General features: G+C 42.0%; 1 protein-coding gene across 1 annotated transcript; it reads left to right on the top strand.

Moving 5' to 3' along the window:
* Positions 1-257: 257 nt before the first annotated feature.
* Positions 258-15,711, top strand: LOC108035316 (semaphorin-5A). The gene is made up of 12 exons (XM_017110889.3): positions 258-714; positions 1,344-1,507; positions 2,225-2,324; positions 10,530-10,737; positions 10,827-11,000; positions 11,531-11,662; positions 11,728-11,930; positions 12,376-13,182; positions 13,243-14,156; positions 14,220-14,375; positions 14,433-14,635; positions 14,913-15,711. The coding sequence occupies exons 1-12, from the start codon at positions 710-712 to the stop codon at positions 15,129-15,131; spliced, it is 3,285 nt and encodes a 1,094-aa protein (XP_016966378.1). The 5' UTR covers positions 258-709; the 3' UTR covers positions 15,132-15,711.
* The last annotated feature ends 8,790 nt before the right edge of the window (positions 15,712-24,501 follow it).

The raw sequence follows: 24,501 nt of genomic DNA, 5'->3' as shown, positions 1-24,501 counted from the left end.
GCCGAAGTTGAGCCGAAGTCGAGGCCGGTTATCTTCGTTGGCTGCGCTGCGACTGCGACGTGGGCTGCGATGGCGCGTCGGCGTTTTGGCCTGTTCTCCGCTCTTCGCTTAGCTCCACCGTTTGCTGTTTGTTTTGTGCTCGGGCTTCGCTTTACGTTTTTGTTTTCGTTCCATTCGCCTCTGCCTGCCCACTCTCTTCGCGCAATATCGGCTGACTTGAAATCCCAACGCGCTCCACTCCGCCGTTCAGTTTCTTTCGACTCTCTGCGCTGTACACTTCGCCGATCGCCGGGCATGCGCGACTCTGTATCTGAGGGATCGCAAGAGTAGGAAGCCGAGGCTGAAGAAAAACCCGTCTCGCTATATCCGTCGAGCGTGTTGTTGGTGTCTATCTGTGTCTTTTGTCAATGTTTTCAACCCAACTCCAGGGGAAGCCATTTCGCCTTTCTTCGGAAAACCGCTTGAAATATACAAGAATCGTGTTGAAAAATCGAAAAAATTATGAGTGTTTGTAGTGTGAAATGTGAACATCAGTGATCGGTGATCAGATCATCTGAAGTATAAGAAACACGCGCTTAACTCGACTCCCCTGCTTATCAAGCACATGCCCATATTATACAATTTACCAACAGTCTGTTACAATCTGTTCGCCGCAAAAGTTGAATGGAATAAATTTTAATCTTCTTTTTTGCACCGTACGTGACACTAAATGAAGTAAGTTTCGATCGTCTCATCTGTAATCGCATTTTTTGCTGTTTACATTTTTTGTAATATTTTTCGAGGAAGTGTAAATTTTTACAACAGACATGTCATTTTGATATTGAGGTGAAAAATTAACGTGTCTGGGCCTATTTATTCAGCGATTGTATTAAATTCGGTTACATAAAACTAAATACAAGTTTTTACTTAAAGTTGAAGATTCATAAAATGAAAAAAATACGCGAATTCTATTTTATTTTGAAAAATGTAAAGAGAAAATATTGAGAAAATCCTTTAAAGAATAGCAATTAAATGTTTAAAATCGTATATTTTTTTATTTTGCTTTAACATGTTTATGCATTGAACATTGAACATTTAATAGTTTTTAAGATTTAAAACGCTTAAGAACAATTTCATGTTTTACATGTTATATTAAATATTTTAAAATCAACGAATATATACATTAAAATGGTACCATTACCTTATATTGGTATATAAATATTATAATTTGGTTAGTGATAAAAATAACTACCAAACTCTTTTTTTAAAACACACAAAATATTATTTTTAAAACTAATATAATACATAATAATAATAAATACCTACCACTCTTGTCTTTACAACTTCGTATTTTTTCTTTCCAGCATGTTAATTCTAAAACTTCCCAAAATGCTTAGCCAACTGTGGCTCATACTGCTCTTATCACTCTTAACCCTACAAGGCCCACAGCCGTCGACCGGCATGGGTTACCAGGCGCAATCGAATGTGGAGTTGCTGGAAAACGATTCGCGATACATCTCCTATCAAGGTAGGTACCATTCGAGGTGGGGATTATCAAAAATTACTCGAAACTGTGTCAATTGCAAGGCAATCAATCAAGTTGGCCACTTGAGGGGGCTGTAAATTGGGTTGATGTCTGTCAGAGTTCTAAGTGGGGTTCCGAGAGTCTGCACTCGATTGCGCAACACGCGGTCAACAGGTGCCACCCATCTGCCCACCTGTAGATTGCTAGCCCGGCATTCCAACAAAGATCTCAACTTAAAACAATTCCCCGACCGCTTTTATGACACCCCAATACATCCGTGTAGCTGCTACTTTTAATCAGAAAAAGCTTCGTGTTTTGCATTTTGTTTAAATATTTGTTTGTTTTTTTTCTGGTTTTTGCAATGAAATATATCTTGAAGTCCGGCTCAAAATGTGAAGTCAGCTCAACGCTTTGTTGACAATGATTTTAATTTTTGTATAGCGTTTATTTTCACCTTAAGTTAAATATTAAAAATTCGACTGAATTTTATTGTTTACCCAAGAAATGTAAGAGCTTTTCACTTGGACTTAAATATTACAAAATACATATTTAACCAATGAATCTTTGGGGCATATGGGTCATTAGTTTTCAGATCCAATATGTGATGGTTAATGAACTATACTTTTGATTATACTTCCAGTTGCTTAACAGGCTTAATTATTTTTTTGTTATTATAAAAAGATGTCATATTCTGACTTACAATATTATTCTTCTTTCCAGATTTAATGTCAACGGCAAAACGATTTTACGATCCCGAAACGAGTTGGTACTCGGAAATGCTGTTCGACGTGGCCAGGAACCAAGTGATAGTCGGCGCCAGGTAAAAACCGGGAGCCTACTATTATTATAGTTATTATAGATTTTGTTTCCGGTCTATTGAGTCACGGTTAAGCCGTGTACCTAGTCATTATGACTGTTCTTTCGTTATATACTTCAAAACCTCATAGATACGGTTCGTAGGACTCACTTTTTAATTAGTCGCCCCGATAAGTGGGTCATTATTTTCAACATAGATAGCGATAGCGCTAGCTAACGAAAGGGAAAACACCCCCGAAAATAAATCTTTACTGAGCGTTTGTTAGCTTTGGCTTATCTGCAAAAGCATTACGTAAAACTCTGCGATCTGAAGAAAATAAACAGATGCATTGCGTACTCGATAGGGGTACTGATAATGTTCTCTTTCTGGTTTTTTGGCGGGTTACGCAAGCTAAAAAAATATAATCGTATAAAAATGAAAGTGCACGCACTGCTATACCAAAAAATCTTGAGCAAATCAGCGAAGCTCGAAAAAACCCTCGAACAGAACTTATCTCGAGTACCTGCTGTGCGCAAGGGAATAAATAAAGATAATTGAGTGTAAAAAAATTCAAAAAAAATTAAGAAAAGAGGGAAAAGGAAAAAAAACGAAAGGTAACCAAATAATATTGCAGGGCCGAGAGAGAGAAGTGGTACACTCCGTTTATTTGTTGAGCAATTTAATATACGAGTACGAGAACGCGTATCTGTATCTGTAGCCGGGTTACTTGGTTCTTGTAGTTTGCTTTTCATTTACGCGCTGAGAACGCAGGTCTTGAAGTTTGTTTGTTTCTGCCTCGCATAGATACACATATAGATGCGACACCTCTCCAGTGGAAAAGCCGATAAGGTACACACATGGACGCAGATGTCTATAGTGTCGTCATGTTGATAAACCCACCAATATGCGAGCGGGGCCCTTAACCCATTGCTGCCCAGGGGAAGTCGTTTATCATGCCGTTGTCGTCAATCATTTGTCAGACTTTTCAGCTTTTTTCTGTTCTTTATAGCCCGACGATTTTCACTTCGAGCGTAGCTTTACCCTACCATTTTCTGTAACACTTGGTAAATAACAACCTCTGAAATTATGGCACTGTGATAAGAGTGGCCCGATATAAAAACCGTTTGTGGCGAAGGGCAGTTGCTCCATATAGGGAATTATGTGGCTGCCTGCAAGTAGGCGGCCAGATAGGCAAGTGGGCTTTATTAACCACATAAAAACGTAATTTATTTTTATAATGCGTGGGCTTAGTTGATAAAGGCAACTAATCAAAGGGACTAGACGGGTTTTTAGATTGCAGCAGCAGCTGGGATTTCTTTTTTACTTTTGCCTAAGACTGCGTTTAATGCCTTTGAGCTGGTCGATGAGAGATAAACTTTTAGTTTGTGAAAGTTAGAGGGGCCTGATTGGAGATTTGGTCAATAAAATGTGCTGGCTTGTCAGAATTATTAATTAAAGAGCTATGTCAAGAGCTATATTAGTTATGTAGATATACAGAATGCATTAATATTATATTTCGTATCAGAATCACTTCAAGTATTCTTAAATCAAAAATCAATATCTCTGTCGAGCGGTTAAGATTGCGTGTTTCGCCTCGGGGTTCTCAACTACCTAGCTGGGTGCCTTACCAATTTCCGTTCTAATCTCTAGTTAACGACCTAAGGTTAACAATCATCCTTGTTAATGCGTCTGCGATAAGGCTTCTTCCAAATAAAAAAGAAACACAGAACTCACTTTGAAGACCCGCAAAGCCACCGCCGTCGAAAGCCACCGCCTGACCCTCGTGAACGTAAACCATCTCTAATCGCAGACCGCATTTTAATTGTGGCAATCCGCCCGAACATATCTAAACTAGTTGTACAATGGTTTTATGATTTCTGCGGTTTAGATGGGCAATTGCCGAAGAACCGGTAGTACGTACTGGGGACTGTGGTGTGCAGATGTGCTGGTGAGTGCTTGCTCCTTGTATCTGGACTGCAGCACACTTGACACGACTGCAAGATCGGATTACTGCCAGCCGCCTGTTGACGGGCTCTGGAAAATGGGAACGGGAATGGAATCGAGAGTGGAATGGGCTTGGAATCGGGACTGGAATGGGCATGGATATGGGACTCTACCGAGTCTTCGCGCCCGTGTCCCATGACGAGTGACGAGGCAACTTGGTCGGTTGGTAACCATCGCGTAATTTTCTGTCATGAACAGGGAACTGCAGAGGGCCAGGGTGCACTGAGAAAAACATCATTAAATGTAGATGAAACCTTGAATTATTTCTTTAAAAATGACCACCATATCCTCAAAGAACTTAAAAATATAATCGTCTTATTCTATTCAAAGTTAGGCATTGTCTTTGAGGTATGTACATTATGTTTTGTAAAATATGTTTGTATTTGAATATTTTTCAAATATTGATAGATGATATTCATTAAATATAAGGAGCCAACGAAAAATGGTTACATTTCTGGTTGAAAATCGTTAAAACCACATTTTTAAATGTCAACTGGAAACCCCCATTGTCTTGTGTATCACAGTGCATGGGGTTCGTGGTGCCTTGCAACTGCCCGAAATTCGATATAGACTGCATTAAAATAATATTGCGTTTTGTTTTCGCTTTTCTTCGCTCGCCTTCGAGCTGCAACCTTTTATGAAATCCTACATCACCAGTACATATAGTATTTATATGTACATATTATTTTTCAGAGGGGTCGCTTAAGCGCTGGTTTTTTGTGTTGTGGCCTGTCGCAAATGGAGCATGCAAATGACCTGCTGGGAAGCATTTGAAATGTTTACTCATATGGCCAGACAAAATGTTGTATAAACAAGGAAATTATTTTCGTGTGTTGTGCATTAGGCATTTTATTGTTTTTCCACTCGAATATCGCCGAGTGGACGATGCCAGGAGGTCTCCCTAGACAGGGGTTTTATTTCAGTGGGAAAACAGAAAAGATTTTTTTAAAAAAACACTTGTCATAAATAGAGGAAACGATTTTAAATAAGTTTTATACAACTGACACATTAATAAATCACTCTTAATCTTGTATAAATAAAACTGTAATAAATCACGATGATCGTAGGTTAGGAACCACCCAAAATGCCCAAATTACTTGTAACTCAATCTCCGAACTACAAGATACAAAAATGCACCTGTGACAGTCGACGTCAGGTCGACGGCTACTGGAGCACACGGATGCCGAAATTGAAATCAAAATTAATCAAACTGTGTTGCACCGGCCCCCTTAAAGGCAGGGGCGTATTAAAAGGGGGGCCGGGCGTTCTGTTTGCAAGCATTTTGCATATTTCTATTAAAAAACTCTTGAGCGGCTCCAGACTGACACATAGCTATTCGAACGCGGATTGGGACCGAGAGCCAGGAATGCGGTAGCGTAGGCAGATCTCAGAAAACAGTACAGGCAAGCCTCCGTAACAAAGAAATCAAAGTTATCTAAATATTTTATCAAAGGAATTATTAAATATTTAAATTTGATCTTTTACTTCTGTAATACTTTTGTTTTATTATTTAAGATAATTAAGATAAGACAATTTTTGAAATCAAAAATATAAAAGTAATATTTTATAAAATTAAATTAAATTTATAAAGTGAGTGTCTTATAGATACTTTTTAATAAGTATCTAAAAGGTGATTCGAAACCGAACTTCTGTACTTCACTGCGATTTCATTTAGATAAAAGTTGAAAAATGATCATTTTGGAAGTTTGTCTGTAACTGCTGCAGTTTTAGCAGAGATTAGCGGCGGCCAGTGCAACGGCAATTTTAATTACAAGTAACCCATTTAAGCCCGGCCAGTGAGATTTGCCGCCGGAGCGGCAGACAGAACGCCCACGCACCTGGCCACTTGAGCAACGCTCGCTAACTCCCAGGTAAAATAGCTGGCAATAGCCGACAGGCGGCGGCGACACCGCATTTTTAATAGCCCCAGTCGCAGTCTCAGTCCCGGCTGAATACGTATCCGTATCTGGGGCCCCGACTCCCCGACTACCAACTCCACTTGCTCCACTGAGCTTACAAAGAGGCCTTTTTGTTATCTTGTCGCGCTTGTCGTTCAAATAAAAGTTGGCGGCGGCGCAAGGTGTGCGAAATATGCGAAATGCCAATTGCGAATGCTCAGGGGTGCTCATACTCGACTTTATCGATACGTATAGCCCCTCGGAGACATGTAGATCATTATTCCGGCTGTGTGGTGATGCAAATGGGTCATGGTGAATTTAAAAGCGTTTAAGTTTACCCAATTTTTATAGTTTTTTCTACAATTATTTGGGATTATAACCCAAGTTAGAGCTAGTTTTGTTGAAATTTTGTCATTTTTTAATAAACTTTTAAGCCAAAAGAAAAAACGTACCCATTTAAACCTTCACCTTTAAGTTATTTCTTTTTGAAATGAAGATTGTGCAGATGTTAAAGCATCTTATATTTGATTCCTTTGATCTTTGCTGTATTTTATGGTTACCGAATATTTTTAAATATATTTTTTGCTAGAGATTACGTATCTTTTAGTTTCTATTTTGAAGTGTGATTGCATCTTTACACGCCCACTAATTTCTGCCCCACTCCCTTGAGGGTTTCCGAAGATTCATGGATGGCTAGCAACCCAAGACTCGTTACGTGCTGTTCGGGTCCGTACTAAAAACGTTGCGATAACTTCTAAGATACTCTGAAAAAAGCTTAGAGAAGATACCGCAACCTGCATATGATGATCGAGCGGGCAAACATCCGAGTATTTCCATGTACGGCGCTGGCATATTTGCACGCACGCGCTCCACGGAGATAGCGGTGGGCAAAGAATAGTGACAAATACAAATTAAACAACTAACAAAACAAACTAAAACAGCCGTAAAGATTGCGAGTAGAACCGCGAAAAGAAAAGCGATACATGTGTTTCGGCCTTTTTTTCACACCTAAGCGGAATTTTCGCTGCTGCCAGGTGAAACGAAAGATAAAATCAGGTGAGGCGGCTGACGATGGGGGCTGAAAAGCTGGGGTGCGGGGAGCTTTTCGAAAGCCAATGCTAATTGACAAGGCCGTTGCTTATCGCTCACTGGGTGGTGTTTGTGGGTTTTGCTAAAAAAAGGGCACTTTGAACCTGGCAGAGCCACAGAAGAAAGTGTAGATTATTTTTAAATCGATTATAAATGGTCAAAATGGGGATGTACATATTTTGAATACCATTATTTTGTGTTAGATGAAGGAATAGATTTTTGAAAGCTTTAGAAATATTATCATAAAAATCTTAAATATTTTAATTATGCACCAAAACGTTCAAATTATTATTTTTTATTACCAATATATTTTATATAATAACAATATATTATTTATTGTTTATATTTATTTTATGCCATCTTCATATTGGCAACTAAATTTTTGGATCTTTCTTATAGGTGTGTGCCTGTTCTTCTTTTTAATCATCTTTGATTTATTGTTTATTTTTAGAACCGATAACAAGTAGAACTAAGTAAACGATGGCCAACGTTTTGTTGAATTTGCACCGCCTTGGCATAAGTAGGCATGGCAAATGTAATCATTTCGCTGGGGCCGCACTTGTCGGGGTGCCGAACCCACCTTACCAAGAACTGTTCACTGTGACGAGCACAATCAGCAGTAATTAATTTTCGCAGCCGTTAAGTCTAGGCGGGATTTACACTTGACATGCCAGAAAGTGATATTTTTTGCATTCGCATTCCCCGGCTTTTGTCGTGTCATTTTCACATGGACATTCCAATGAGTTAGTGTTATTCGATTTCCGGTGACGCCCCACTGAAAGACGTTAAAAAACGCACCCCGAACACTTGAGAGCCACTCATCGAATGATATAAGGCTTTTGTAGACGCTAAGGCTCCTCCAGTTTAATCTAGGGGTATAATGCAGCTCTATTTCACTGTCGGTCTCATGTGGGACTATAAACTTATTGCTCTTTATTGACACAACAAACCGATAGAAAACTTGGTAATACTTCAAAGTCTAAAAGTACAAAAAAGGGCCATTAAAAGCTATATTTACAGATGGGACAAGAATTCAATAGAATACTTGCCAAAAACAATCCTAAAGGAGCTTAAACCTAAGATGTCTGCTATTATAAGCAATAGTTATAGATATCACATCTGCTTTATTTTAATATAACAATTGTCTTTGATATACAACAATTGTACAATTATCAATATTACAAGTTACTGCTATTAGCTCTGACAATTTATTAGTGCTGTCTTGACAGATCAATTAATTATCACTTAATCGAGGGTCGCAACTTAAGCATGAAAAAACCATTGAAGCAGTATAATATTTGCATCTGCCAACGCCTGAAAACACCTTTGCACTTAGCCGATCCCCAGGGATATTGACAGCTGCTCTTGGGACCGCACTTCGAAGTATGAATGTTTGGGAAGGGCGACTTGCCAATGTTTGAGCTGCGTTTTTCGCAAACGTTGGCGTGTTTATTACCTCATCACGTACCGCTTCAGACGCACAAGCATCGCGTGGAGCTCGAGTTACACCTGAGCGAGATATACCTATATGTTTACCTGAGTTACAACTGGACGGGGGCCGAAGTGCCACGCGCCTTGCGCCAGCTGCAATCCAAATGATTGATATTGGGCGAGCTGGCTGACGATCCAGTATCTGCACAGAGAAAAATGGTTCTGTCCTTACAGAAATTTTGGAATTTATTATAATACTCTGCATATGAGCATAGCCCTCTAAGATGATAAAGAATACGTGTTATTAAAATGTTACAATTAAGCGGAGATAAATTTAGTGATATTAAATCGGATCATTCGTTACAAAGTTATAAGCAAATAAGGGAATCTACGCTAGGTGGCGCTGTTGCAGCTAAGGGAACAGTCGCTTTGCTGCATGCACATCTCCATCCCCCTCGCACTTAGTGTTCTCTCTTGTTTTTCATTGAAACGCTGTAACATTTAATTGAAAAAGATTTCTGTTTCTGTGGCACCCCATAAAGTAGCACACAGAAACTATTCCCCATTTTCCCAGTGTATCAGCTCCGCATTCAATTGATATCCTAAGGCCGCTAAACAGCCGCAAGTGACCATTAGATGGCCGGACTGTGGGCAGTGATCTCTTTTCGCGCCCGGCTCTTTGGCGACGTCTGGTCGGCGGCATTCCTTCTCAAGCCCAAGCACGGCGGCATTCTCCGTTTTCCATTCTCCATTCCAGTGCCCCGGCCAACTCGCCATCGCCACCTCTTAGCTGGAAAAATGCCGCTGTCCAACTCGAGATGTAACCATTTAGCAATTGCTTTTCGCGCATTCGAATGCACTTGATCTATTGATCTTCGTGTTCGTTTCGCCAAATGCGCGTAGCACAGTGGTTGTTTAAGAATTGCTGCTTCAAACGTACAGTGGTTCTTCTAGAAAAAATCTTGGAGTAAAAAAATATGAGAATTTCAATAGTCACTACTGAATGAAGAAAGATTCTAAGGTTTAGAACTTCGCATCTGTTCGGTATTCAATTGGCCGAATAAGAGAGGTAGTCCTTTCTTAGAATGTTGGTTAATGCTGGATTGAATTTACCCATGACAACATGCTGTGTCGATTTCTCAGCCTTCAAGCTCGCCCACAAGCGTTTGATTTTCCAAAACTTTTCCAAGCTTTCCACATGGCCCACTGCAATTGGCAACCACTGTGCCGGGGCCAAGTTTTGTTACCTGTTTGCCTTGCAGTTCAATGCACTGGCGGCCAACCAGTTCAAAATTATGACAGCTGATGGCCAGGAGGGAGCGAGGGGCTCCTAACCGAAGCTGGAGCCGGAGTCAGCCTTATTTGTAAACAATTGTGGGCCGCCTCTCTAACTGTTATTGCTGGCCAATCGGCCGTCTTTCAACAATATTACACTGAACGGTTGAAAAACTGAAAATACACCTGTGTCCTGTTTACAATTTAGAGTGATATCATGGTATTATAAACTATTATAGGTAAATATATAATCTCATGAAAACCATTACATAGCAGTTTATAATCTAATATCTCTTTGAAAAATAACATTTTGGGTATACAATCCTAAGAGACTTTAACGATAAGTTATTTATTTTCTTACTAAGTTATTCACAAAATTTTGAATATTCTCTAAAAGTATTACCAATCCTCAAGTAAAGTATAGTCCTTTCAAAACTACTTTACTACTTAAACTTATGGATCATAAAAGAACTGGAATTTCTCTCACTGTAAAATCACAAATACATGGAATTCGTCGATTGTCTCCTTGCAGGGACACCCTGTACCGCATGTCTTTCGACCTGGAGCCGCTGGAGCGGGCCAGCTGGGGGGCCACGCCGTCGGAGATTGCCATGTGCCAGGCAAAAGGCCAGTCGGAGCGATGGTGTCGCAACTACGTGCGCGTGCTCCACAGCTACGGTGAGAACCAGCTGTACGCGTGTGGGACGAACGCCTTCCAGCCGAGCTGTTCGTGGCGCCAGGTGAGTGGTCGTCCAAGTCGGCCGAGTTGTCCAGCTCTTTGGAGTCGCCAGCCTGACGCGCCATTTACCCCAACCCTTTCCTTTTGCAGATGGAGAACCTCAACGTCACGGGTGTGGACAGCGGCGTGGTCAAGTGTCCATTCCATCCGCAGGCGAACAGCACCAGTCTGCTGCAGGCCAATGGCCAGCTCTTCGTGGGCACAGCCACGGATTTCTCGGGCAGCGATGTGGCCATCCTGCGGACGGGAGTGCAGGCCAACGAGGTGGGTTTACTGGTCACAAAATGAGCTATTTACCATATTTATTCGATGGGACCACACTGCGGATGAGTAACATTTGTCTATGAAATGATGCAGGATAGTCAGCAAAATAGAAAAAATCTAGATATAAAATGTTTTTTCTAAACGCCAGAAAATAAGCACATTTAAAAGGGTTGTTTTGCTTTTAAACAAATGGTTATTTCACTTTTTTTCGGCATACAGTGCGGATGATTAATTTTTTTAGTGGCAGAAATATGACTAACTTAACAAACGTATGACTTAATTTAGTTTGTTGGCTTTATTAGTTTTCTTAGTAATTTAAATTTATGAAATATATGATAAGAGTTAGGATAGGAGATATTTATTTATATATATTTTAGGATGTGTTAATTTTTAAAAATTCTATAGTGGTCTTTTCCCCAAATGCGGTGCAATAACCAATAATAATATATAACACCATAATCTGTACCTGCTGACCCAGTAAAACCACACCTCTGCCCACACATCTAATGGTTCTATTATCGAATTTCCAGCGTTTTCTCCGCACCAAGCAATATAACAACAACTGGCTGAGTGGAGCCCAATTCGTGGGAAGCTTCGAGGCTGGCAGCTTTGTGTATTTTCTGCTCCGCGAATCGGCCGTCGAGCACATGAGTTGCGGCAAGGTGAGTGATAACTTTATATTTATAAAATTTTATATATAAATTACGTAAATATTATGCATTTTCAGGTGATCTACTCGCGGATAGCTCGGGTGTGCAAGAACGATGTTGGCGGCAGTGGTCAGCTGCTCAAGGACAATTGGACGTCATTTCTGAAGGCCCGACTCAACTGCTCGCTGCCTGGGGAATATCCCTACTATTTTGACGAGATACAAGGGATGACATACGCCGAATCCGAATCCGTTCTTTATGCCACCTTCAGAACTTCGGGGTATGTTTATTTAAGCTATTCCTATTAGCAATAATAAGTTATAAAGTTTTAAATTACGTAAATACTCAAAACATGTAGCTTTAGAAGAATTCGTAAATTACTAAACTGTTAAATAATGTAATCATGTTTTTAGTAAAATATTTTTTTAAAATAGTACATCAAGATAGTAGTATATTAAGTACTAATAAAAACCATGTAATCTTTACAATTATTATTTTTAAGTAGTAAAATGAATACTTTTAATTTAGTACTGGATTTTCAAAAAGTAGTAGATTTACTACTTTAAAAATAGTAGTGGAAGAAATAGTAGTATTTCACAAAATAGTACTTGAAACAGTAGTAATAATTAAAATTAATAATTATTTTTTTATTCAATTTTTTCATCTTAATAAGCACCTAATCATAGCATAGTTCCTAATGAAAACCCTCTGACTTTCCCCGATAGATCCAGCATTTTCGGATCGGCCGTCTGTGCGTACAACCTGAGTTCCATCAACGAGGCCTTCGACGGCGCCTTCAAGCACCAGGAGCACGCGGATGCCGCCTGGCAGACGGTGAACACCAAGCAGCGCAGCCAGTTCCAGTGCGGAACGAGCAGCATTGGCCACTGGCTGGAGAGCTCCCGCTACCAGCTGATGGACGAGGCAGTGCAGCCGATTGGCAACCAGCCGCTGTACCACTCCAAGTTGGAGCAGTTCGGTCGCGTGGCCCTGGACATCATAAACACCAAGACGGAACAGGTGCACGTGCTCTTCGTGGCCAGCAGTGGGAACCACATCAAGAAGCTGTCCGTGAAGTACGACGGCGATGGAGCTCAGACCTGTCTGGTGGAATTGTGGCAGGCCGATGACACGGGGACCAGTGCCCTGCTGAATATGGCCTATCTGAAGGTCAGCGATTCCCTCTACTTGGGCACCGACCTGGCCCTCACCCGGATTCCCGCCCAGCACTGCAGTCGCCATGTCTCGCAGTCCAGCTGCCTCAACTCCATGGATCCCTACTGCGGCTGGAACGAGCTGATGGAACGCTGCACGCCCCAGCCCCTGGACTCCTCGGTCCTGCAGCACTGGCACCAGGCCCCTAGGATCACCTGTCCCGTGCTGAATGCCCCCATCGATGGGGGCTGGTCCGCCTGGAGTTCCTGGGCCGTTTGCCAGCAGCACGAGCAGCCGGACAGCAATTGCCAGTGCCGCCAGCGCAGCTGCAACAATCCCCAGCCGCAACATGGAGGAGCCACCTGCGAGGGCATCAGGTATGTTGAAGTTATTCTTCTATTAAATTAAAATATATTTATAATGCTTATTTATCACAGCACTCAGGTGACGAACTGCACACAGCACGGCGGGTGGACGGAGTGGTCGGCCTGGTCGCCCTGCTCCCAGACCTGCGGCATTGCCGTGAAGATCCGGCGACGCACCTGCGGGAATCCCCGTCCAGCGTACGGCGGTCGCACCTGCGTGGGATCGGAGCAGTCGGAGATGTACTGCCGCCACCTGCCACCTTGTCCGGTGGCCAAGCCGCAGTCCGTCGACGGAGGATGGGGTCCGTGGGGCGAGTGGAGCGAGTGCAGTGCCCAGTGCGGCGGTGGCTTCCGGATGCGCAGAAGGGAGTGCAATGATCCGGCTCCTCTAAATGGCGGTATGGAGTGTCCTGGCTGTCGATTGGACTACGAGGAGTGCAACATGCAGAGCTGCCAGGAGGTGCGCAAGCTGAGTGCCTGGACGCCCTGGTTGACGGTGCCCGGAAGCGGAAACTCCAGCGAACAGCATACAGAGAGGAGATTTAGATACGTGTGTCGTGCCACCAGTCCGGATCCCAGTTCCGTGAGGGTGGGCCAGGCCAAGGAGGAGGTGCGCAACTGCCATGCGGATGGTACTTGCCAGCGGCAGGGTGACCACGATTCCCAGGACTCGGACACGGCGGACTGGTCACCATGCAGCGTGAGTTGCGGAGGCGGCACCCAGCAGCGCCAGCGAGGACGTGGAACCCAGAGCCGGGTGTGCAATCTGCAGGCTTGTCCCACGGATGACCAGCAGCTGAGTAGCAACACCCTGGACAACGAGGTGGAGCACGGCGAGTGGGGCTGCTGGTCGGAGTGGTCCGCCTGCTCGGTCACCTGCGGCTTGGGACTGCGTCGGAGGACGCGTCGTTGTCTGGCGGGGATGGAGAGACTTTGCCAGGGTCGCGCCCTCGAGGAGCAGAAGTGCGAAATGGTGCCCTGCGAAGGTAAGACATTATTGCTGGAGGAGCAAGACTAACAAAATACTAAATGCCTGATTTCTATTGAAGATTTTCTGGGCTGGAGTGCCTGGAGCGAGTGGTCCAGCTGTTCGAGTGACGGCATCCGCCTGAGACATCGCCGCTGCCTGGTGGAGCAACCGGGATCGATGGAGTGCCGTGGTGCGGAGTTTGAGAAGACCGCCTGTGTGCCCAACGAATGCGAGGGTAAGTAACGAATTCAATTGTATAAGTGCCCCAATAATATATCCAAATCCCCTACAGAAACCCAGACCGCCTCAACCGCCACCCTGCCCATCGTGATCTCCGTTTGCCTGCTGTTCACAGTGGCCTGCTGCTTGGGAACCTATCGATTCACCAAAAAGCGATTCCTCCTGAGTGCCGAGGAGGCTTTGAACAAAACCACAACGACTACGGCCAGTTTCGACTCGTATCCCAATCAGTATTCCAGCCTGCCCACCAAGGATGTAAGTAAAAACGTGGGATATAACGTGAAATCCTTTATTTTTTAAAACTACTTCTACCCACATTTAATTGGATGTAAAATAATTATATAAAATTATAATTGGACAAAAGCCTGAACCCATTTTCGAGTTAAAAAAATAATTTAGGATATCTAAAAATCGTATTTAAATTTAACGGTCTATTATTAAAGTAATTATCACGTTGAGTAAATTTTATATTATGATCTCTACGACTTTTAAATGAAAAACTCATGCTATATTCTACCATTTTATCTTTCAGTACTACGATCAGCGACCCAAACGGCAGTCCAGCTTCAGGATGCCCGCCAAGACGAGCAACTTGGGCAACGGCAACGGCACCCTCAACCGGAACAACATGCACCACAACAACACGCCCAAGGTTCTGGCCAAGACCTACAACGATTGCGAAACGGGAACGCTGAAGCGACAGTCAGCGCTGAACAACTGCCGGAGCAACATCGATGACGAAAAGTTCTAGAGTTCCAGCAGCTCTCGAGCCCCCAAGTGCCATCTTTTGACATGACCAACCAACTGTCTGTGGAAATGTTACAACGATAATCAATTTTTTTTTGCGCCACATCGATGCAGATGCAAAAGTTCCTTCTTGACTCACATTGAGTCGTTTTAGTTAAGCTTATTGAGGTTACTTGACCTAAGTAGTTGTAGCATGTAATACGTAGTAGATTAAGTTTGCCTAGAGCTAAGGTAAAAGAGTATTTTAGTTGGACTCCAAAAATTTCAAAATTTTCTATCAATTTGTTTCAAACTTGGTTGCATTTGTAGATACTCCGTCATTTAAAATTGTTGTATAAATCGTTTAAGTTTATAATATGGCCCAACAAACGAGACTGACCATTTATAATTCTGTAGGAAATCTGCTAAATTGCCCAAAATTAAAGCCATGCAGCGAAGTAAAAAATGTTTAATATTAATTATTTTTAGTACATACCTTTAACTTATCACTGAACTGTCATAATGTGTAGTGCTTAAAGTGCTGTAAAGTATAGTGCTTAAGATGCTTAAAACTACAAAATAAAGCTAAAGTTTTACTAACAGAATTTTTGATGTTTTCATTTCATACATTTAAATCATTTAAATAAAATAAAGGGAAAGAACGATTAAAAAATCCTTTAAAAAAAAAGATTTATGTTCTATTTTTTAGCATCTGCTATGAACAACCTTGGGCCAGTAAACATTTTCTTAAAAAGGTGGACATTCTTTTTATTTTTAGGAATATTTATTTTTTCTTGTTATAAAAAAAGTGTGACTATAGATCTGGTGACTTTTGTTTTTATTGTATCTTAGTTAATTATGACTTTCATGACTCAAACGCTAGTTTTAATAGAAGTGAGCGCTTTCCAGTTAGTGGTTTTTAATGCTGTTATAATATTTTGAGTTATTAGAATTTATTAGCCGAATGTAAAACTTATTTTTCAAAATACGATATTGGTGTAAAAACTTTTAGTACACAATCCACATCAGCCAATTCACAAACCAACGATCAGCAAGGCCATCAACCATCCGTAGTTCGCTAAATGAACAAAATACACAATAATAATGCGCCATTTTTACGATAGGATCGTTTTCTTTAACTAGCCAGTTATAGAGTTCAATCTAAGTATCTAAGTATCAATCTAAGTATTTGTTTTGTGGTTTTTTAGCAGTATATTTTTAAGAAAAGTATTACTATGTAATTATCAAAAACGGAGGTAACATATTGATTGATAGAAACGATCAATTAAACGACTTCTTAAGACCTCCAAAATTTACGGTAGGTTCCCACAATAATTTATCAAAACGACAAGCGGCAATTGAAATGAAGAGCCCCAGCAGTTGGAGGACTGCTCAAGCGATCACCCAAGATTAAGGGGATTTGGCGCGCAGGCGCACCATCAAAAGTCATCAGAAAGGTGTCACAAATCATTCAGACGACAAGGGAGAGCAGATCGGCGGCTCGGTGAAAGTGGAAGTCATATTAAAACGGCCGAAGATAAATACAGGAAGAGCCAGAAATTGAAACAGTTGCTTGGAAAAATCACCCGAATTCTAGGGGGCCGAGTGAGAGCACTTCCAGCGAAGCGTTCATCTATCGTGTAATACAATCCGTGCGTAACTATAACTACTTAGTACACGGATGCGCTGCAGTGCCTAGTATCTTGTATCTTGCATCTTCGTTCCGCGAGGTGAACAAACTCCGCTCTGCGCATGCGTCGCTGCTTTGCGGGAAGTGTGTCCTCCTGTTGCTGTCATCCAATTTCAAAACATGAAAAATTAGTCCATTTCCGTCGCAGAGCCCGGGATCCATAGATGCCAGCCCCATGTGCTCACCTCGACTCATCCTGGGTTGAACGAACTGCAATTGTATCCAGTCCTGCGAGGCAGACTTGTTGCCGTTACGACATCCCACCCTAGGTGCATTGAACTCGGCATTAGGATAAGTTTTTGGGGTTGTGGTTGAGGTGGTTTTGGATGCCCAGTACAGTCACCAGGAAGTTAGCTGATCGGAAGAAGATTCATCAGCCAAGGTAGCTATTTCACAGGCTTTAACAAGAACCCTCAAATCTTTTCCAAAGATCTATTGAATAGCTAGTAAAAATAAAACAAAAACATATAAAGTTGTAAGCTTGTATCTACAGGATATTTTTAAAAGCTATGCTATGTTAGGGCTTGGATACTTTGAAGATTAAATAGCATTTCCACTCCCCTAAGAGCCGAGTCCGACGGCCAAGATCGCAGTGCAATTAAATGGCAGCCAAGCAAGCGACACTCTGGTTCCGCTGGCAAACTTTGGGCGACTGCCATGAAGCACCTCCCTCCCATTTCAACCCCTCCTACTTTCCCTAGGGGTACATTAGAAATCGAGTCCGCTTCGCGGGGTGCAGCGAAAACAGACGCATCGTCTGCTCTTGGTGTCAGAGATGTACCTGAAATGTTAAAAAAGCTGAATCATGCTGATTGCAGAGATATTTTTCAGTTTATTTATAATACTTTTTAGATTTTAAAACCCGAATTAAAAGAGGATATATGATAATCATAAGTTTTTAAGTCCTAAAACTGAAACTATTTGAAATCCAAAATAGAACCACTTAATTTATCCATAGGACTGCATTCTATACCTTAAATATATTTAATGGAGAATGCTATAATATATTAGTTAGTTTAGCAGTAAATTTTAAAGAATTTATAAAATCAGCTTCTGAAAAAATATAATTGTAAATTGACTTTCATTTGGCTAGAAAATATTTGGATGAGCAGCCCAGCTCTGGAAACGGAATCTAACAAAAGTGATGGACCGGCGCTGACTGCACGTTCTGCCCGCGACTATTTTTAGCCCCGTCTTTGGCTCTCCGTCTAGTTAGCATCGGGGCAGCAGATACACGTACATCCGAAGGCGCGGATGTATCTGCGCATCTGAGTATGGTATAGTATATATCCTCCTGTTGCCGAGGGCTGTTGCGGCTGCGCTGCCTCACTTCTGATACTCCATTCCATCCATCGGATGCAGTGGCCGCTGCTCGGCGATCCGCTCGTCTCAATTGCATTCCAGCGCGCGTTCGGTACGGATACGGTTTCGTTTACGCCGGACAAAAGATACGGATACAGCCGCGCCAATCGGATTAATTGCCACAGTGGATTATCAGTGAAAAAGTGAATGTGAAAGAAGACCTTACAAGGTGGCATAATACTATTAAAATCTTAAAAAGTGATTACATAAAGTTCCTAACATAAACATCGATTGTGAATTGAATTCAACTGATAAAGTTGCATTTTTAAAAACTGAAATTCCAAGATTGTTCCAATAAGAACTCAAAAATATTGTATAAAGGAGGAATACAAATATACATTAAAGGTTTGTCTTTAAGATATAAGTAAATACTGTAGCATACTTTTTTGATTATTAGGGTTTTGGTGAATCGTTTAGGTATATAAATTTAATTATATATTATAATTAAAAATTACAAAATGTCTCGGAAATTTTTAAAACATTTTAGATTTTATAAATTCATTACCATTTTCATTTTAGATTCTATAACAACTTCTATCTTTCTTACCTAAATTCCGTATCTTTATTAAAGCTGTAATATACTTTAGAAACCTTTTAAGGCTTGGATTTTTGGCCAAACTTCTGTCAGGAGCTATAGTCCCCCTTCTTCATTTTCTGTGATTTCCTTCCTCTATCACAACTCAATATAATATCGACCAATGAGTAATGCCAAAGTAACTTGAAGTCGTCTAAGTAGCTGGTGGAATGCGCAATATCTCCCCGGTCGCAGATTGCAGATCGGATCCTAAAAAGGGAGCATCGTTCAGTGACCACATCCCAGAGCATTTAAGTGGAAATGTGGAAATGTCTGGAGCGGCGAGCCGAAACAAAGGCAGCTGAATTTAAATTGGGAACCAACTGAAAAATGTCGCATGTTCGATGGGGCGCCCATTGGCTTCGAAATGAGTAAAAAAGAGGCGGCAAAATGTAAACAACACAAAAAGAGTGAAAGAAGCGCAAGTTCAAGATTCTCACAGATACTCGGAACGCACACAGCCCCATCTGAGGAATAGCTAAAAGTAGAAACGCGTGCAGACGAAGCAATAAACTGCACGGAAAGTAGTTTAATGCAGTTTGCTGGGGATCCTGGTCCCCCATCACCCCTCCGCCCCCTCTCCACCACGCCCCTTGGCGCACGACAAACAACTACAAATACAGATACAACAACTGCGACCATGTCGCGCCGCTTAGTTTTCCTCCGCCGATCGCTTCCCCGATCTATTTTCGTACCGCTTTGGGATGTGTAGTTTTTCGTCGCCTCGAGTAATTTGTTTCTTGCATTAGTTTTGTGGAAAATCTACACTGCAATACAAATGCAGGGGAAAAATTATAATCATCTTTATGTCAAAAAGATAGGAACCATAGGAATCAAATTGAGTTTATAAGTTAAAAACTTAGATTAAAGGTTTTTAGTAAAATATCCAAAAATTAAATGAAATTTCCCAAAAATCAAAGAATCAATATACCTAGATTTATATTTAATAATTTAATTATTCAAATTTGAAAATCTTTTCAATATTGATAAAATTTCATCTGTATAGAGGTTTAATTTTTTAAATCGATTATATATCAAAAATATTAATACATAGTTACAGCTCTTAAATATGGGCTGCCATAACTCCTATGAAATTCAATATGGTCACATAAAAATGGTCAGTGCAGATTCGGCAAACCTAAGCAAACTAAAAACCAAGTTCAGCCCTGACTAAGGAAAATTTGCCCTCAAACAAACTGATGGCAATGTTTATTTAAAACTCCGCACTGCCAAAGTCAACTTGCGGTGGCAGTGGCACAAGCCAAACGTTAGTTTTCCCCAGCGAATTTAAGATAATGGAATGGGGGAGCAACGGCAGCAACAATAACTATTGCAACACCTACTCAGGGGCGGGGAAAAGCGGACTGGGGAATGTCAAGAGGCCGACGACATTGCACAGCTACAGTCAAACTTGCCTAAGTGCACTTACCGTAGTTACTTTCTTTATTTTCTTGTGAATTTATATTTTCAAAAAAATATTTTGTAGAAAAATAAAAGTTTTGAAACACTTATTTTGGGATTGATATATAAAAACCTTTTACTTAAGTATATACTTAAATATTTATATATACTTAGGTACTCAGCATAAATTAAATGTTATCTTAGTCAAGTAGCTAAATTGGTATTAGTATAAGATACTCATTTGGCTTGTAGATTTTTTTGAACTATTAAAAAAAGGTTTCATAATTGACACAATTTGTATTTCATATATGAGTTCATATTATGCAAGTTCGACTGTCTTCCGAGTTCCTTGCTCCGAAGAAGAAGCAGCTGAGGACGCCACCAGAATCGCTGCAGGGGGCACCCTCACACTTGAGCCCAAACACAAAAGATAGAAAGATACGCACGCGCACCAAATGTGAGCGAGATGCGCATGTGGCCATAAAACCGAGGGGAAGTCGTTGTCTATCGCTCGGGGGACACTTCCGTCTCCAGATCTATGTAGTCCGTGGTGCCCTGCATGTCTGCAGTTGCCATGTACCCCATTTCCCAGCTCCCCCTGCCGCCCCTGCTCACATGCGGGAACTGCTGGGGCTGGAGATTGATGTTGGGACAACTCCAAGTCCTCCTGTTGGCCGGGCATTAAGTGGCATTAAAGTTGTCCGGGCTTATCGCTCACAGGCACAAGCTCGCACCTCAAGATGCGACTACACTGTGAAAAACAGAAACCAAAAACTAAATTCAAATCAGTAATTGTTTTCTCAATTTTTAAAAAATATAAAGATTATTTCATATTAGTTTTTATTTTCCAAGTACAGGTGCCTCTCCAATTCTCTTACCTTATCCGCTTTGTAGTGAACATTTTTTCTCTCTGTGTCATTATCTGATCTCAACTCATTTCCGCTGGAAATCCATATATTCGAGTGCGCCTTTATGGGGGATCGTTAAAGTCAAGACATTCCCAAAATTACATGTGTCAAATTATGTTTAATGTGGGGCATTAGCCAGGTACAGTAGCGGTGTTTGGAGGAGCCACTGTACTGATAATTGGGGAAGGTCCCCAAGAATGCATTACATTTTATTGCCCAAAGCCACACCAAGAGACTTTTCCATTAACTCTAAATTGTGTTGTAACCTCAGTACTTTTAAAATCCAAAGATTAGACTATGTGTGTTTTTAAAAGTGCATAGATGTACATATTTTTCCCATTTGAATAACAAAATTTAAAACATAGTTATAATAGTTTGTGTCTCCTTAAAATATACAAAATAATACTTTTTAACAACTTGAAATATTTTTCAGCATGCCCTCGTTGCAGCAAATCGCTCTCCCGATGGACGGCGATCAGATGGATCTGCAGACGCCCCCGCTGCCCATCAACCCGCCACCCAAGGTCATGGCCAATGGCATCGTCTATGGCTTCCGCACCCGACACCTGTCCTGCATCGAGGAGAACGACTCGGACTCGCTACACGGATCGTCCATTCCACACGCCTACGACATGATGCAGCAGGCGGACGAGACCTTCCAGAAGCTGAATGCCAACGAGGAGCAGGACGAGTCGGGGAGTGAGGCGGAGGAGGGCCCGGAGAATCTGGACGACACCATCGCCATGATCGATGAGTCCCGGCTTCTGGAAGCCGATTATCTGGACGAACTGGTGGCGGAGGAGCAGCTGCAGGAGCAGCACGAAGAGGAGGAGGAGTCGTCGGATCTCGTGGACTCTGGCAATGTGGACGAGGACTTCTGGCAGCCGAGCTTCAATCGCAACGACATCATGATGACCTCGGTTTACGGAGCTCTTAATAGCTCCCTGACCAGTGAGGTGTCTTCGAACTCTGCTCTGCCGGGATACTCCGAGTGTGCCACGCCCAGAAAGGAGGCGGAGCCCGTGTATGCCACGCCGGAAAAGCGAAGGGCCAGCAACCGGAGCTTCGACTCCACCTGCGCCTCTATGACCAGTTCCTTGTACGGAGGATCCATGAACTCCTCGCTGGACCTCAAGTACTCCTCCTTGGGCGGTGGAGACTCGGGCAGCGGGGGAATCAGTGGCACCAGCACTCTGCGGGGAACCTCAGTGCCCCCAATGGATATATCCATGATGTCCAGCGATGGGGTGAGTGCCCTCGACTGGGGATCGGCCAGTGTCACCTGCGTTCTGGACTCCGGCGAGGGGAATCCCGCCGAGGAACTCAATGAGGAAATGGCCGCCAAGTGTTTGAGTGCCGCAGAAAGTGGTGAGTAGACAGCTCTTTAACATATGTACCTATTCTTTAACTATACTGATTTCTAAAAACCCCAAGCGGTTATTTTATACTACTCCTCATTTTTAATCGTTAAGATTGTAAACCCCTTTTTGCTAGGCCTTATAAGAATCGTTAAATCAAGAGCCATGACCCATAGACCCAAAAACTACTTCATTAGCTGCAATTTGTAAACAAAACCCGCTTTTTATATTGATCGAATCGTCGATTTCTCTGGTGATTTCTTCTCTGTGAAATGGTAATCCATCAATGCGGCAGGGCATTAAACTCATTTACAATCCTTCATTACCGGACATGCAAACAGGCGCACCGTTTTAATGACCCACTCGCAGCGGACCCATTTCGCTCTGCTCGCCATTAGAAAGGCAGCCCGCGAGGCGGCGGCTGACCCCCAGCACTTCCACATCCACCTCTTCCCAAGGCCCCAGGTTCCCAAGTCTCCTTAATCCCCTAGATCACCAATCTCCAACTGCAACATCATCAGCAGTATATCCTCGGCCGAAAAACCAACAAACTTCCATTGGCCGTGGGGAAGTTTTCAAGCACTCGAACAAAAGAGGTTACAAGTTAGAGATCCTTAAAATGTTATTTATATACAAACGATATATCTCTAGTTATAAAAAGATAAAGATACACAACCTATTCGGTTGCAAATCATGAGATACATATAGCTATCTTTCAGAAGTTTGCAGAGATGCATTTTCGACATTTAACTAAAGATACTGCATTTTTTAAAAATACAAACCAAAGCAGGAAATTATTGATTTGCCTTTTTTTTTTATTCGGAGTTTTGAAAAGCGAAGGGTTAATCACTCTTAAGTGGAAAGTCCTTCGTGAGTACCATTATTTTTCAGTGCATACAATTCGATTGGCAATAGAGTAAACAATGCCAGTGAAAGCCAAACAAGTGGCCAGACTTTGCCCATTTCACACAGATGTTTAACAAGCCGGCCCGGGTCATAAATCATCCGAATGGATATATATTCACCGCGTTTATCCATCTCCAGGTGGGTTAGCATACGACCGAGTCGGCGATCGAGCAGATCCTCGGGGTGAAAACTCGCTGACATTGACAGTTTCTAATAAGAAAATTGGCCAAGATTTATGCTCGCGCTGTGGACTTCCATTTTAATTTAAAACTAATCAATAAACTGGCACAGCCAGCCGGGCGGCGAGAGCCACAAAAGTGTTCAACAAATTGCCAAATGATGCTGCAAAGTGCAATGTCACAGTAATTTACGTGCCACTCCAATGGCAAAATGCTCGGCGGCCACAAAGCTGATGAGAATTTATGCTAAGGGTTAAGTGTCAGCCTCGTCAATATTTGCATAGTGGGTGGTTTCGCTGACTGCTGTCATTAAAATGTGTTCAACCATGAGATCATACTTCTCTAGTTAGGCTCCTACTTAAAGTGCTTTTGGCGGTTCATTTTTAATGTCGTTTTAAGAGGATTTACGGTTTGTTTCAATACATGTTTATTATTCATTAATATCATAGAAAGACTTCCAAAAGATTTGAATTTATTAATATAATCAACTGATTTATAGAGATTTGACCTCATCAAAGACATGCATCTCCTTCAAAAAGGGTTCTAGAGATTGCCAACAGTTCTTACTTTATAAAAAGGCTCTAAGAGATTTTGTAAGATTTCAAATAAATTCTAAGATTTTCCATTTTAACCCCATTGTGCTGCAATTTCGCGGCTCAAGAAGTGGGGTGCGTGTGTGTTTGTGCGGAAAAGTGAAAAGTCATGAATCATATACATCATGATCACACCAAAGCGAAGCACACCACACGACCATGGCGAACTAGGATGGATAATGATGATGATGAAGCTGCAGCGGCCGGGGCATCGGATATGCGAGTGGATGGGCCATAAAGTTACATGGCTTATCGCTGGAAAACTTTTAAAAAACACTTGAGATTGCGCCGAGAACGAGCGCGGTGGCCGAGGCAAGGCTAAGAGCGCCCCGAAGACGCGTCTATGGAACGGGCAGAGCTCTTCTGCAGAAGAGCCTAAGCACACACCGCCAAGAGAGAGATCCACAGAGGCGGAGAAACGGGG

The sequence above is a fragment of the Drosophila biarmipes genome, chromosome 3L (assembly GCF_025231255.1).
Source record: "Drosophila biarmipes strain raj3 chromosome 3L, RU_DBia_V1.1, whole genome shotgun sequence".
Taxonomy (NCBI): domain Eukaryota; kingdom Metazoa; phylum Arthropoda; class Insecta; order Diptera; family Drosophilidae; genus Drosophila; species Drosophila biarmipes.
Note: the sequence above shows the minus strand (reverse complement) of the source record. Positions and strands in the feature narration are given on the sequence as shown.